Source organism: Nerophis lumbriciformis, linkage group LG15 (assembly GCF_033978685.3).
Source record: "Nerophis lumbriciformis linkage group LG15, RoL_Nlum_v2.1, whole genome shotgun sequence".
NCBI classification, from domain to species: Eukaryota; Metazoa; Chordata; class Actinopteri; order Syngnathiformes; family Syngnathidae; genus Nerophis; species Nerophis lumbriciformis.
The window spans coordinates 4,414,947-4,429,717 of NC_084562.2; the positions used below are offsets into that span (position 1 = coordinate 4,414,947).

General features: G+C 41.3%; 1 protein-coding gene across 20 annotated transcripts in view; it reads right to left on the reverse strand.

Annotated features, from left to right (window-relative positions):
• The window catches only part of LOC133615995 (tight junction protein 1-like), a 304,853-nt gene that overhangs the window by 14,353 nt on the left and 275,729 nt on the right, over window positions 1–14,771 (reverse strand). For 7 of the 20 annotated variants that reach the window (XM_072914760.1, XM_072914757.1, XM_072914758.1 and 4 more), the window contains 11 exons: window positions 13,725–13,807; window positions 13,346–13,556; window positions 12,886–12,986; window positions 7,326–7,676; window positions 6,262–6,501; window positions 4,456–5,262; window positions 4,284–4,369; window positions 3,947–4,123; window positions 2,361–2,808; window positions 371–516; window positions 85–305 (listed from right to left, as the gene is read on the reverse strand). In XM_072914760.1, the coding sequence (XP_072770861.1) occupies window positions 85–305; window positions 371–516; window positions 2,361–2,808; window positions 3,947–4,123; window positions 4,284–4,369; window positions 4,456–5,262; window positions 6,262–6,501; window positions 7,326–7,676; window positions 12,886–12,986; window positions 13,346–13,556; window positions 13,725–13,807 (2,871 nt within the window). The remainder of the gene's footprint in view (window positions 1–84; window positions 306–370; window positions 517–2,360; window positions 2,809–3,946; window positions 4,124–4,283; window positions 4,370–4,455; window positions 5,263–6,261; window positions 6,502–7,325; window positions 7,677–12,885; window positions 12,987–13,345; window positions 13,557–13,724; window positions 13,808–14,771) is intronic. The other 13 variants (XM_061974973.2, XM_061974972.2, XM_061974963.2 and 10 more) reach the window with 4 other exon arrangements.

Consider the following 14,771-nt stretch of genomic DNA (forward strand, 5'->3'; position numbering starts at 1 on the left):
ATGATATAAACTTCTTAAGCACTGAATCTAAATCACAATTCTCACAAGTCAGTAGGGGCATTAATGTCATGTATTTGTGTTTACCTTTGTCCTTGTCAAGTGGAGGCAGAATGCTATTATCTCGGCAGACCTTGAAGTAGATCTCCTGCTCCACGCCTTCAGGGATGGCGCCCTGAGGAATGATAATGCTGACGCCCGTCTCAATGGAGCTCAGAACTCCACCGTTGCTGTTGAAGATGCCTCGAGCCGTTGCAACCACTGTGTGGCCCTCATCTTCTTCTTCGTCATCGTCCAGTGCACTGGGGCTGAAAGACAGTGATGTTCAATACAAGGCACATGTATTTCATCTGTGGATGAGGTAAGTCGCTACCTCACTGGGATGGCTTTGGGCACAGCGTTGATACTGTTGTGCTGGTACTTGGAGCGATTGTCCATCGTACGCGTGAACGTATCTAGGCCGCTGTCATGGTCCATGTTGTGGGATTGAGTGGGCTTTATTGGGCTGGCACTTGGACTCTGCTCAAAACAAAATAACACAATGACGTCAATAAAACTGGATGCATTAAAATACAATGTCTTTACAATATCATCACAGTCAAAAAAGTAACATCAGAAACAAAAGTCCATATTCCAGTGGCAGTGATGTTGTGTCTTAGAAAATGCAGTCTCGGTTATTTCTGCTGAATAAAATCACAGAAAAAGAGGTGTCTATTTAGTGGCCTTTTTCAGCCCACTGCTAATTTTTTGTTGGCCCTTGGCATATTCTGCAAAATTGTATGTTTTATTAATATTAGGACATATTAATAGATGTTATACTATGTTTTGTTACCTACACACAACAACTACGATGGTATTTCCCCTACATTGGATCGGTTTTAGCAACTCTAAAACAAAAACGTATCAATCTGGCCCCTAAATATTTACTTTTTCTGTATGTGGCCTTTGCTGGAACAATTTTTGACATCCTTGTTCTAGAGCACAGGTGTCAAACTCAATGTCCAGGGTCCAGATCTGGCCCGCCACATCATTTTTATGTGGCCCGGAAAATTTGGTCTGGAAATAATGTGCGTCAATAAATCACTTCATCTTTCTAACTAAAATAATGATATACTTTTTATTTTGACAGAAAAATTGAATGTACTGTAAGCAATGGCATGTATTTTAACTTGTATATTTTCTGATAATGCAACACACATAATATTACAGGCACGTGAGCACCCTTTGCGGAAAACTGACGAAAAAAAAAGGAACATTTCTATTGGCATGAAGTGCTGCCAAGCGAGCCCCGAAAGATAATTTTGAAAATCAAGACTACATTTCCTGCAATTGGGTGCATTTCTACAATATTTTTTACTTTTGGATTTAATCTTATCAACTTATTTTGGCTTACTTTTTGACACCGACATGTGATGTACCAAATATTGTTTTACTTTTTTTTAGTAGATAATTTACTAACATTAATATCACTGAAAATGTAATGTAAAATTATTTAACATGCCTAGAAAGAACTTAGATAACATTTCCCATTTGGCAGCTCCATCCTGGAGCTGCGCCCTCTCAAGTAATATACTTCCGGTGTTGTGACCTCGGTCACATCAAAAAAGCTAGCTGATGCTAACTGGAGAGCTTGTTTCGGCGTCCTGTCCTGCATTTCGGTGCAACATTTACGCAAGAGGAATAGCAAGTATATGCGGTTAGGGCAAGACTTCAACAAATTTGGTTTGGATCAATTTTTTGTATTGTAGTGGGTTACATTAATTCATACACAGAACTTTTGTTATTGTTAAAGAATTCCGGTCGGACGGATTTTCACAGGACACATTTCCGGTGTTGCGCTGAGAAGCCACAGATGTATAGATACTGCTCGATTGCTGATAAGAAAATAGTCTGAACGTCATTCAAGCAATACATATAGCGACATCTTTTGACAGTCCTCTTTCGACTCCCGTCCTTACACGCTACAATATTTTATTTTAAAAAAAGGCGGAAGTGATATTTTGACGCCCAAATTAATATTTAAAAACGCGAACATTTCACATGCTTGATATTAACATACAGTATATTCCAAACTTTTTTGTTAAAATAAAAATAAATACTTAGGTATTCACTTGTCACCCCAAATAATGATTTCAAAGAAAGTTATCCATAAATCTGTGCGTAGAAAAATACATAATAATCAAATGCATGTTATTGAGTAATATCTTGAGGCGATAATAGATTCATATTCATATGTATTTACTGTTACAATAATTTCTTAATGAAAACTAGTTTAACTAAAATAGTAAAATATTTTTGGATTAACAATTTCATCTTCAAAGAAAACCTCAAAGTACATTTGCACCGATATAAAAGCTGCTTACCTTTGTGGCCATATCTGCTTTGTCATTGGGTAGAAGGTTGTGGTTGAACTTGGGACTGTCAAACTTGCGCTCAAATGGCCTGGCGGAGGTGGTGTAGGGTTTTGGCAGGTAGCGGTTATAGCTCGTTGCTGGTGGAGCCCCGGTGCTGGTGAATGTTTTGAGAGGCTGTTCACTGGTGCCATTAACTGGAGACTTCTCTGGAAAAGGTTTGTGAGGCAGGAAGTTGCTCTGGTGAGTGTCGTCTCTGGCAGGAGGCTTAGCTAGAGGAGGGCAATAAGACAAGTGGTGTATATTTTCAGACGCCATCAGTGTGTGACTCAGCATGGGGAGCATTTTACCTTCATTTGAGGGCTTGGGCAGTGTGGCTGGTGGCATAGAGGGTGTCAGTTGGGGCACTGGTTCATATCTTTTCTCCGCTGGCCTTGGTTTCTCCACTGATTCAGTTCTGCTAAAACATTAAAAAAAATCATCACTAAAAAATGTAAAGTATAAGATGATTAAAACTTTGTGTCAGCCATTATTTTGTACAAGGCTGTTTATTTTTATTGTATTTGCAAGACAAGCGATTGATGAATCGACACAATATATTACGCACACAAAAGTACAGTAGTATTTTGGTTTTGATGGGGACACTGATGAGGATGTTCCATTCATTTTGTATCAAGTCTTTTTTAACTTATTCTATCACTTCCTGGTTTGGTAACCTCAGTGCGGCCAATAAAAACAGACTAGGTGGTATAATCAAGGTGTGCCAAAAGACCATAGGCACTACCTTGAACTCCCTGAACCAGATCTATAAGGCCAGAGTCATCCAGAAGGCAACGGCCATTCTGGTCAACCCTCAGCACCCTCTCCTCTCAGAGTTTAGACTCTTGCCCCCAGGATGCAGGTACGCCCCTAGTAATAGGAAGGCCAAAAACAACAGATACACAAGATCCTTTGTTCCCTCAGCTGTTGACTTTATAAATGTGCTTCTTAAACAAGCTTAGCTGCTATGCACAGTCACTTTAGTGGGAAGCAACATGTGATGATTAGTTTTTATTGTATTACAAATACTTTTTAGTTTTTAGCTAAATGCCTTCATGATGGTTTGTATGTTGTATGTATTTTATGTATTTGTACCTTGTTTTTACTGTTGAACCTTGTTTTTAATGACTACTGCTGCAAACCCAATTGCCCCAGGGACAATAAAGATTTTGTAAGTCTAAGTATTCTAAGACAAACCAAACAGTCTGGTTGCAATCGATTGAATGCCTTGAGAAATTGAAATTGGAAAACATCCCATGGGCCAGACATCTCTTGGGTCAAATTAAAGACACCGGTGCGAACCGTAGTTTGGACACCACTGTGCTCTATATGTTAAAGTGAAGATGTATGTAAGCATGGACCGTGTATGTATTTGCAAGGGGATACAAGCAGGGATCAAATAATAAGAGTAATCGCTGCTGTACAGAAGATCACTGAAAGCTTACATCCATTCTATAATATGCAAGTTGTGTGTTGTGAGCTGTTGACACTGCCAAGACTCTGCATTGGGCAAACAGTGTCATAATCGCAATGCTCGTAAAATTCAAAGAGAGAATAACCTGGAGATGTTGTGTGTTGTTTGTGCTTGAGCTTGGGGTTTTGTGGGGCCAGTCTGTAGCCTGTCAAAGTAAGACAGCTGCTTCCTGTAGTAGTCCTCATCCTCATCTGGGTCGTAATGGTTTGAACGAACAATATCATCAGCCACTTTGGCCTGAGGCTTCTGAGGCTCTGGGACTCTGGCAAAGGGAGTTAGGGATATTCAGTGGATCAATAAAAGTGCTTCGTAAGAATGATTTGAAATCAATCAAATTAGGCATAAAGGCTAACCAACCAATATATTGATTGCCAAATTAACTTAAAATATCAGTGTGACAACTTGTAAAACAAAAAGCTTACTTATTATAGCTCTTGTCTGAGTCCAGGTTGCTCAAAGAATTAGCTTTTGGGATGATTCCCCCGGGCTTCAAAGGTAAATCTGTTGCCTGTGGAAACAAAAGAATAGAGCCGTATTATTAGGTATTATCTGAAATTATAAATCAAAGTACTTATGCAAAGTAAAAGAGTTTACCCTGTTCCCAGATAAATCCCCCCCATCTTTGGCTCGGTCCACGGACACCGAGCGTTTGTTTTCAAACATCTTGACCCTCGTCAGGACCGACTGCTGTCGCATGGCAGGGTCATCCTCGTTTCTGGCAGTGTCAGGCTTCGGAACATTTCGAGGAGAAGGTGAGGTGACCTCTGATTTGGAAGTGTGCGGGGGGCTGTTGTCAGAGTTTACAGGAGCAGGGTCATACTGTTGAGGTCTGTATCCTTTTAGGTGCTGCGTTGGCCCCTGGTTGTAGGCCGGCCGCTGGCCACTGGGAGAACGAATAGCTGAAGGGTATGACGTCTGCTGAGAATCCTGGTTGTAGTGCATGTCATGACCGGGAGAAAGGGGTGGAGGTTCATCGTAGCGGGCAGATCCTGACACTGTGGGTTTGCCATAGCGAGGTCGTCCGTCAAATCCCGGCTGAGGTGGAGGCTCATCATAGCGGAGTGGAGGGGTGTACTGCGAGTCGAGGCCATCGCTGTATGGCAGACCCGGATTGTAACCCTGGGAGTTGGCAGTAGGGTGCGTCTGACTGTAGGGGCTCCACTGTTGCTGGTCATAGTGAGGCACGCTGTTCTCAAAGGGCGGCTGAGAGTCATAATTTCGGTACTTTGGTTCTAGATAACCGCCTCCACTGTTGACATCATACCGATTGGGTGGATGGTCATAATCTCTGTATGGCTGCTGGTCAGGGTGATATCCCTGTTGAGGGTTGTAATTCCCAGGTTTTATTCCAGGACCAGGTCTGCCTATGCCATCCGGACTGTATGGATCTTTTTGATACATCTACGAATACACAAGAAAACACAAGTTTAATAGCGTCACAGACATGTAGCGCGCAAGTTAATGTAAGATATGAAAGGGTGATGAAACGAACAATATCAAAACAAGTCTGTGAAATTAATTACAAGAGAGGAAACGAGTGGGGAAAGACCTGCAATAGAGAGACTGAGAGGGAGGGGTTAATGATCAGATTATATATATTAAAAGAGAAAAATCAGAAAAGACAGTCAATAATTGCGACTTTATGTATCACAAATTAGACTGTACTCCAAAAAAAGGGCAAACAAATGTTAACATCAAAAAAATGGGATTCATTTTTCAACTAAGCCTTTCCTGGTATCCAGATGTAAAGAATGTATAGAATTAGTGATTACACACTAATATGACTAGATAATGGGATGATTGGAAATACAGTAAGTTTGAAAAATGACACCCACTGTCTAATTTGTTAACAAAACAAGCATATTGTAGATACAGACTTCAAAATTTAGGAAGCAACCCTCAATTTTCCAGGCAATTCACACATCCCGTATTTGAGCTTTAACTATGATGTTCAATTTAACAACGCAGAGATAGAGGCTGGAAAATCAACGGCTACTTTTACAAAAACAAACTTCTTTCTCATCGGCATTGGGAAGAACATCACATACTTCTAGCGGCCATGCAAAAAGGATAAGTAACAGTGAGAGCCGCGAGACATTCACTGCTTCAAATGCAGCCAACACTACCACACCCACTGTTGCTTAACAGCATTTTCTCACACTTTCGCCCATGCATAATCTTAAAAACACACACACGTACACGCCCACACACACAACTAATTCATCTGGGCAGCATTGTGGTCAGCAGACATGCAGGGGGGGGGCAAAAGTAGAGACGGATAAGCGTGGTAGAAGAAGGTAGGCAAGTAGACAGGCAGCAGCAGCACAGGCGGTCGGTCATGTCAGATCGAGCTGAGCTGGGCCCGGTCACGGAACGTCCGCAGGCAGGTCAGTCGGATACCTTTGGTTCTGAACTGCCCGGTCCAGATTGTCGGGGTTCGGACGTGACACTCTGAGGGGCTAGCTCAGGCGGGGGCCTCTTTATTGAGCCAGCCTCTGGGTTGGGGCTTGGCTGGCTGCGGAGAGCTCCAGGAGCCTCGGTGGGGCTCGGGCCCCCTACAGTTTTTACAGCAGGGGTCACTGTCTCAGCCAGGGGCTCAGGCTGCTGAGGGTTGCTAGGGATGGCAGTGGCTTCTGCTTTCTGTGAAGTGGTTCAAAATGTTTAATAACACGTGCTGACACTCGACGGCGCAGTGCAAACTAGTGTTAGTATCGTGATGACCTTTCTACAACGGCCTACTCCTTACTTGTGCTCTACAGCTTAAAATGATTCAGCCAATCACCTCGCCTTCTTTTAGCCGTAGCTGTTGATCAACCAACAGCTGGCCAAGTTAGGAATTAGGACACATTTTCAATGTTAGAGTACACTAATTTGGCTTTAATTCTACGATAGCAGTACAGTTTTGTAGCCTATGCCTTTTTTTAGCTTATTAACAGATAACCAGACAACCAACATTTAGATTTGGGAATCGAACCGCGGTAAATACATGTCACATCAACACTGAATTAACACTGTTTTCAACATGCACACAACACATCTGGTATCAACACATTCTCAATTCTCAGTATAATAAATTAAAAAGTGCACATAGGTGAGTACTGTTACAGACACTTGCACGAATATAAGTGACTTTTCCCATTAAAGTCAATAACAGTCATACAGATAACTTGTGGTAATACAGAATACAATGGAACAATTAATCTTAGATTCTAAAGAATGACACACAAAGATTAGTCAACAAACACACAAAGGGTTGATAAATAAATTCTATAATATTGTGTATATTAATTTTCACAGTAATGCGATAATACCTGACGACAATAGTTTAGACCTTCACACTGATATTGCGTTAGAACAATAAAAGACAGTAAAATGAGCATTCAATAGCGCCTCCAAAACACCCTTCTCACGCACACCACGTCCTCCAGACAACAGGGTAGACGCACAGCTCTCAGAAACGCTACCTGCTGAGGCGCCGCTGCTTTGAAACCAGCCGGGTCGATGCGGTTCAGCGGGTCCGGCTGCAACGCGTGTGGGTAGCCGGTGTAGCCATGTGGCTCCTGGATGACAGGCGGGTCCTCGCGGACGGGCTCAGACGAACGGGTAATGGCAGGCTCCGCAGGTGGGCCCACATCATCGTTCAGTGTTTCGTCCAGCTCCTGGTCGGTGTAGGCTCCGCCCTCCGTGTCCGTGTCCTCGTAGTCAGAGGTGTGGCGGCTGTCGGTGCTGTACATGGAATACTCACTGCCTGGTGCCGACAGGTAGGACAGACGGTCATCATGGATATCAAGACCATCCTCTGCTGTGCCATCAGCCTGTGAGTTGAGGGAAAGGCAAACAGTTTGTTTAGCAGAATGACTAAAGACACACTCAACGTGAATATTAAATACTTTCAAGTAGTGTGTTTCAATTCAGTTTGCCACTTTAAAATAAATGCCTCTACCACAAAAAAATCACACTCTCCCTAAAGAGATAACAACATGATATTTTTGTTCACATTTAAAACACAAAAGATGGTGCTTTGGTCAAAGAATTGTCGTTTTACAGACCATCTTCAAGCCGGTCTGTAAAACCGGCTGTTTTGTCTGTTCAGAATACGCTGTTTTGCGGGCGGTCTTATTTACGTGCCAAAGCCCCCTTACAGGCCATGCCCCCTTCGACTGCATCTCCATCTCCATCCCGTCAGCCATGTTGTAGTTTTTAGTGCTTCCTTATTGAGTCTACTGCCAGATATAAGTTGGAACTTTACGTGACTTTCCTGGAAAGTCAGTATTGAGGTTATTTTCTGTCTTAATTACGAAATCTTTAATTTGACACTGAATTTGTGTAGATTATTTTTTTGCGTTTGAATTTTGTGTACAGAATTTTTTTACATCAAATTATGTTGTAATCTGTATCTAGCAATTTTTGGGGGAATGTTTTGGAAAGAATGTATCACGCCGCAGTTAATGTCCACAACGAGGAGCGAGTGCTGCATTGAATTCCTCTCTTACAGGTAGTCAGGTTGACCGTAGCCTCGTGGAGCAGTCCCAGCTGTAGTCAGAACCACACACCCCCACGTCCAGAATAAAAATGAAATACGCAAGTGCAAAGCTGCTGCTTTTTCCGCCTCGTTCTACAGAGGAAATGTAAATGTTTTTTCACTGACACGCTAAAAATAAATCACTACAAAGTACTAATCCATCATTTATGTCAGGGGTAGGGAACCTTTGGCTCTATAGCCAGATGTGGCTCTTTTGATGACTGCATCTGGCTCTCAGATTAATCTTAGCTGACATTGCTTAACACGATAAGAAATGAATAATTCCACTGGTAATCGGTGTTAGAAATAACATTCAAAATATAAAACATTCTCATGCATTTTAATCCATCCATCCGTTTTCTACCGCACCTGTTCAAGAAGTCGCATTAATGGTAAGAAGTATTTTATTCATTATTAGTTAGCTTCAGAATAAAAATGTTATTAAAAAGAATAACAGACGTGTTATACTCTAATGTTGGTCTTACTTAAAAATGCACGCATTTAGTTGTATTCAATGTTAAAAAATATTATATGGCTCTCACGGAAATACATTTTTAAAATATTTGGCTTCCATGGCTCTCTCAGTCAAAAAGGTTCCCGACCCCTGATTTATGTCAATGAGCAAACTCGCCAATAGATTTGGTTCAGTCGTGAATGTCACAACCCTCCAGTCTTTTGGTCAAATGTAATACTTTAACACTGAACATCTATCCATCCATTTTCTACCGCTTGTCCCTTTCGGGGTCGCGGGGGGTGCTGGATCTTATCCCAGCTGCACTCGGGCAGAAGGCGGTGTACACCCTGGACCAGTTGCCACCTCATCGCAGGGCCAACACAGATAGAGAGACAACATTCACACACTAGGGTCAATTTGGTGTTGCCAATCAACCTATGCCCAGGTGCATGTCTTTGGAGGCGGGAGGAAGCCGGAGTGTCCGGGAGGGAACCCACACAATCACGGGGAGAACATGCAAACTCCACACAGAAAGACCCCGAACCCAGGATCTTCTTATTGTGAGGCACACACACCAACCCCTGTACCACCATGCTGCCCTAACACTGAACAATGCAGAACATCCATCCATCCATTTTCTACCGCTTGTCCCTTTCGGGGTCGCTGGAGCCTATCTCAGCTGCAATCGGGCGGTAGGCGGGGTACACCCTGGACAAGTCGCCACCTCATCGCAGGGCCAACACAGATAGACAGACAACATTCACACTCACATTCACACACTAGGGTCAATTTGGTGTTGCCAATCAACCTATCCCCAGGTGCATGTCTTTGGAGGTGGGAGGAAGCCACACAATCACGGGGAGAACATGCAAACTCCACACAGAAAGACCCCGAACCCAGGGATCAAACCCAGGACCTTCTTATTGTGAGGCACACACACCAACCCCTGTACCACTATGTTGCCTTAACACTGAACAATGCAGAACAAATACATTTTAATTTAGAGTTCATTAGCAGTTTTAAGCACACTAAGGAATTGTTTTTTTTTTTAAATCTTTCCCACAACGTTATTCCTCTCTTCTACAGCGTCCATTGCAATGCGTAATGCAAATAAGGCGATGATGTCATATAGCACATTTTGGGACAGCCAATAGCTACAACACTGAGCTGATGTAACAAAGGCAGAATACGTCACTTCCTGTCACTAAAACGCTAGCTGACAGCGGTTGCCAAGCAACTCAAAGCGACACAGAGATCAGGCTGTGAGAGTTTGGACATATTTAAGCGTTTCTGATCACACAAAGGGATCTTCCAAGACAGGCTGGCAAAGCTCTGAACGACGTAAGGTACAATATTTGTTGAAATTATGCTAGATGTGCCGCTAACAACGTCAAAGCTAACAACGTCAAATCCATTCAGTTGGCTGCCTTGCAACAATGAAACACACTCAACGGAACAAAACTGCAAGCCCGGCAGATGATCCGAAACCGGGTATGTTGGTAAAAACAATGGAAGACCTACAATTACGCCATATATGTCAAGAATCAGAAAAGGACAGCTGCATAAAGGAAATAAAGAAGTTAAGAGATGAACAGAAGAATCTTAAAGAGGTCCAAACAGCAATGAGGCAGGAGATGAAGGCACTGGGAGAGGAGATTGCAGCAGCGTGCCAAGAGAATGCAGCACTGTGCCAAAAGCTGAAGGCCATGCGACAAGACAACACTGATATAAAGAACATCAAAGATAAGAACAGAATACACAAATGAATTATATCATTTTAGGGCTGCACATCACCCCCACATCCTATGTCAGAGAAGAACCAGACAAAATGGATGCTGCTTCAACAGAGCAACAAGTGGTCAACTTTCTGCAATCAAAGAATGCTGAGGTCGATATTAACACCATTGACACATGCGATCCACTGAATGGAAGAAGAAATCATCAAAATTGTGAATAAATGTAAATCCAATTTGGATTGATTTTAACAGAATTGAGAATGTTGTCTTGTCTATCTGTGTTGGCCCTGCGATGAGGTGGCGACTTGTCCAGGGTGTACCCCGCCTTCCGCCCGATTGTAGCTGAGATAGGCTCCAGCACTCCCCGCGACCCGAAGGGACTAAGCGGTAGAAAATGGATGGATGGATGGATGATATGGAAATGATACAAAAAAGGTTATTAAAGAAATTTCAGAACATTTAATGTTTACCAGCAACCTATCATTTTAAACAAGACAAATTCCCAAACAAAATCAAAATAGCAAAAGTTGCACCAATTAATAGGACTGGAGACAAACACCAGTTTACAAACTAGATACCTGTTCCCTTACTTCCACAATTTTCTAAATGTATTAAAAATGATTTACAACAGATTGGGCAAATTTATAAAAAAAATATGTGAACACTCGCAAAAAGCCAATACGAACACAGAACTAACAGCTCACATCGATGGCATTAATCGAAATAATGCAAGAGATTACCAATGCAATAGATGATAAACAGTGTGCAGCTGCAGTGTTAATCATGGATCTAACAAAAGCATTTGACACAATAAAAGCCAATACGAACACAGAACTAACAGTTCACATCGATGGCATTAATCGAAATAACGCAAGAGATTACCAATGCAATAGATGATAAACAGTGTGCAGCTGCAGTGTTAATCATGGATCTAACAAAAGCATTTGACACAATAACATATTCAATAACAAATTAGAACAGTATGGCATCAGAGGGTTGGTCTTGAACTGGGTTAGAAGTTACTTATCTAAAATGTAGCAATACACAAAGCTAGGTGAACATACGTCTACAACGCTAAATATATGCTGCGCGTACCCCAAAATTGTTTAATCTCTACATAAACGCCATACGGGTCACTGCCGTTGTGTCCTTGGGCAAAACAATTTACCCACCTTCTCCCAGTGCCACCCACACTGGTTTAAATGTAGCTTAGATGTAGATAAAGGGTCTACTATGTAAAGCGCTTTGAGTCTCTAGAAAAAAGCTCTATACAATTATAATTCACTTCACTTCACACATTTTAAGACAGGCACTGGAGAGCTCCAGTGGTGTGATTTTGGAAATAGAAATGTACACTATGCCACAACACAAACAGTATCAGTTAGAACTAGAGTGTTCCAATCATGGTCTCTTGCTGCCGATTCCGATCATCCATGAATGAGACTGGTTGATACCAATACTGACCACATGTATTAACTGTACATTTTTAAATTCATATATTGTGAATGCTATTGACAGTTTAACAATATCAACACACTATTTAAACTAGTGGCTATTCTCTTACACAATGGTTTGAGCAAAACAAAAGTCAATAGTACACAATAAATAAAAAAATAAAACAACTATCTACTACTCGTTGAAATCCTTTGTATTTTGCACTCAAAGTCCTGCTGTGTCCGGGATATTATTTGAGTTTTTTGACAATAAAAACATCTACAAAAAAAAGCTTTAAAAAATAAAATATCGCCCCAATCACTCTATTATCCACCAAAAACTGACACTAGCCTCTGGTATCGACATCACTAATGTATGGATTGTTCCACCCTCCTCTTACGTGCCCTCTGATAATGCTGACACACCAACAGTTATTATATCCTCTATAGAGGATTTTCCTGTTAATAGCTGCATACTTTTGGCTGTAACATGGTTCCATCTAAACTTCCTAAAGTTTACTAAGAAGTCTAAGTATAAGTTCTTGTGTTGTTTAACGCTAGCTTAGCAGTTTGCTTAGCTATTAGCATGCCCACACCTGGCTTGCTCTTTGAGTGTGTTAAATGTTTTGCCTCTTCCTCCAGTCATAATAATACTTGATAATGACACTTAAGATGCTAAGAAATGCAGTTTATTTGCCGTAATGAAAGTGATTCTTAGCTTAGGAGAGCGTCTCCACACTGTGTATGGATAAACATAATCGGCTGCTAGATCATATCAGTTAATATTCTTGTACAACATTAAAAAAAACAAATATGCGGACGGGACTGTACTGCTTGATGAAAGAAAACATGGTTTGTGTTCACATGTGCTTTATTTACCTTGCCTTCTGAAACCCACACCAGCTGGTTTTGCTGCTGCTGGATGATTTCCTTCAGTGCGCCGAACCAACCATCGTTCATGTTGTTCAAGTTAATGGTTGCTGAACACATAAAGAACGGCAGGGGCACATTTTAAAACAATTAGTTTCTACACAGAAAATAAACAAAAACCTGCTGCTCATTGTGTTTGTCGAGGGGATTGCTTGAAATGGAATACCACCCAGGGCAGAAATCATTTTTATCACCTATATGTGAGCTTCTGAGTCATGGCACACAAAACAAATTCAAAACAGGCCTACAGCAGCAGTGCGGTTGAATGACATCACCAATAAACAACAGCAGTTTGATTAAATGTAGAGCCTATCAGTGCAGCACATAAAATATGTCTTTCTTTACCCTCGTAAAATTTTATTTTTTTTCCCCCTCATTTAGTTAGTTAAACCCTCCCCAGGTGACTCACTGGTGAAGAGATGATGGTTGTTCTTCCTCAGCTTTAGGGCGCGTTCATAGAGCTTTCTGGCACTCTTCCGAGACTCGGGGCAGAGTCTGGTCCTCATGTTCTTGACGCCTTGCTTTGTGTCAGGGTTGAGGAACACCACTATTGGATACCATTGGGCGTAGTTCAAACGGTCCACTGCATTTGGAGTAATGTCCAGCACCGCATGTTTGTCCTTTTACACAAAATAATACTGTTATTTTTTTAATAACATTGATTTGCGTCACTTTGTTGAGTAAACAGAGGTTCTCCACCAGATGGTAGCGATGAGCCAGCCATAAGTTAGCATGGTTATATTATTTGGTTATGCTTTTTGTTATATTTCATCAGGGATTTCTCTCACCCGGTCAATGATCTGTTTGATGGTGTGCAGGCGAATGATGCCAGAACTTTTTTGGTCAGTTCCAGCATCCCGTGGTTCACTTTCTGTGGAAGGCAACGAGAAGAGTGTAACTGCTTCGCATCTACTAAAGATAAGCAGTGAAGACAGGCAGTGACCAAATTAGTCATCCTTGTGGCATGCGGTTGTCAACTCCCATAAAAAGAACTGTAAAATACAGAAGAAGAATCTCTGTACAGGAGAAGACAAGTGTTTAAGAAAACAGATGTCAAGGCAAAATGAGGGTGGCGGTCAATTCATGCATTAGCCATTATGTATTTTGGATAGATTAATGCAAATGGTTTGAAATAGCTGTATGCGTGCAAATGCAAATAAGGATATAATTTATGCTGCCAGAAGTGTATCTTGTGAAAAACATTGGCGTTAAAATATAAAAGTAGGAGGGTCATTTGGGATTAATGACAATGCACATTCACTGTTATAAACTGCTGAGGTTAAGGCAAGGATGTGGACAGGAAGTTTATGTGTCACATAAAATTAAGAAATGGTGTCCTGCCTGGAAACACAAAGCACTTAAGGGAGTACCGGTAGTAGTCTTTTGTTCTCATGAGGATGGTGGTGACTCATACAAGACATTATACAAAAAACCTCCACATTTTAAACCCAGTAAGATCTAAAATCATCTCCCAATGCCTATACCAAGCCAAACTTTTTTGTTGCCATGCAACGCAGACATTTCAACCATGTGCAGCTACATGTATGTATATTAAACATAAAATGTGCGAATCAGAGATGTTGCTATGGTTTTACATTAAATACATGCTTAAGGAGTAGGTTTTTTTGTGGGATATTAAAATGATCTATTGGGCTGCATACTTGAATGGAAAGCCATTCAATGAAAATACATACAATCAATTATTTATTTATATGTTTACCCTTATACAATTGGCTTGAACTTTGTATTCAGACATATTACATTTTGTAGACATACCTAAAAGGTTGTTTAATAATGTTAGTATACAATAGATGCCACATGCTTTACTCAAATAA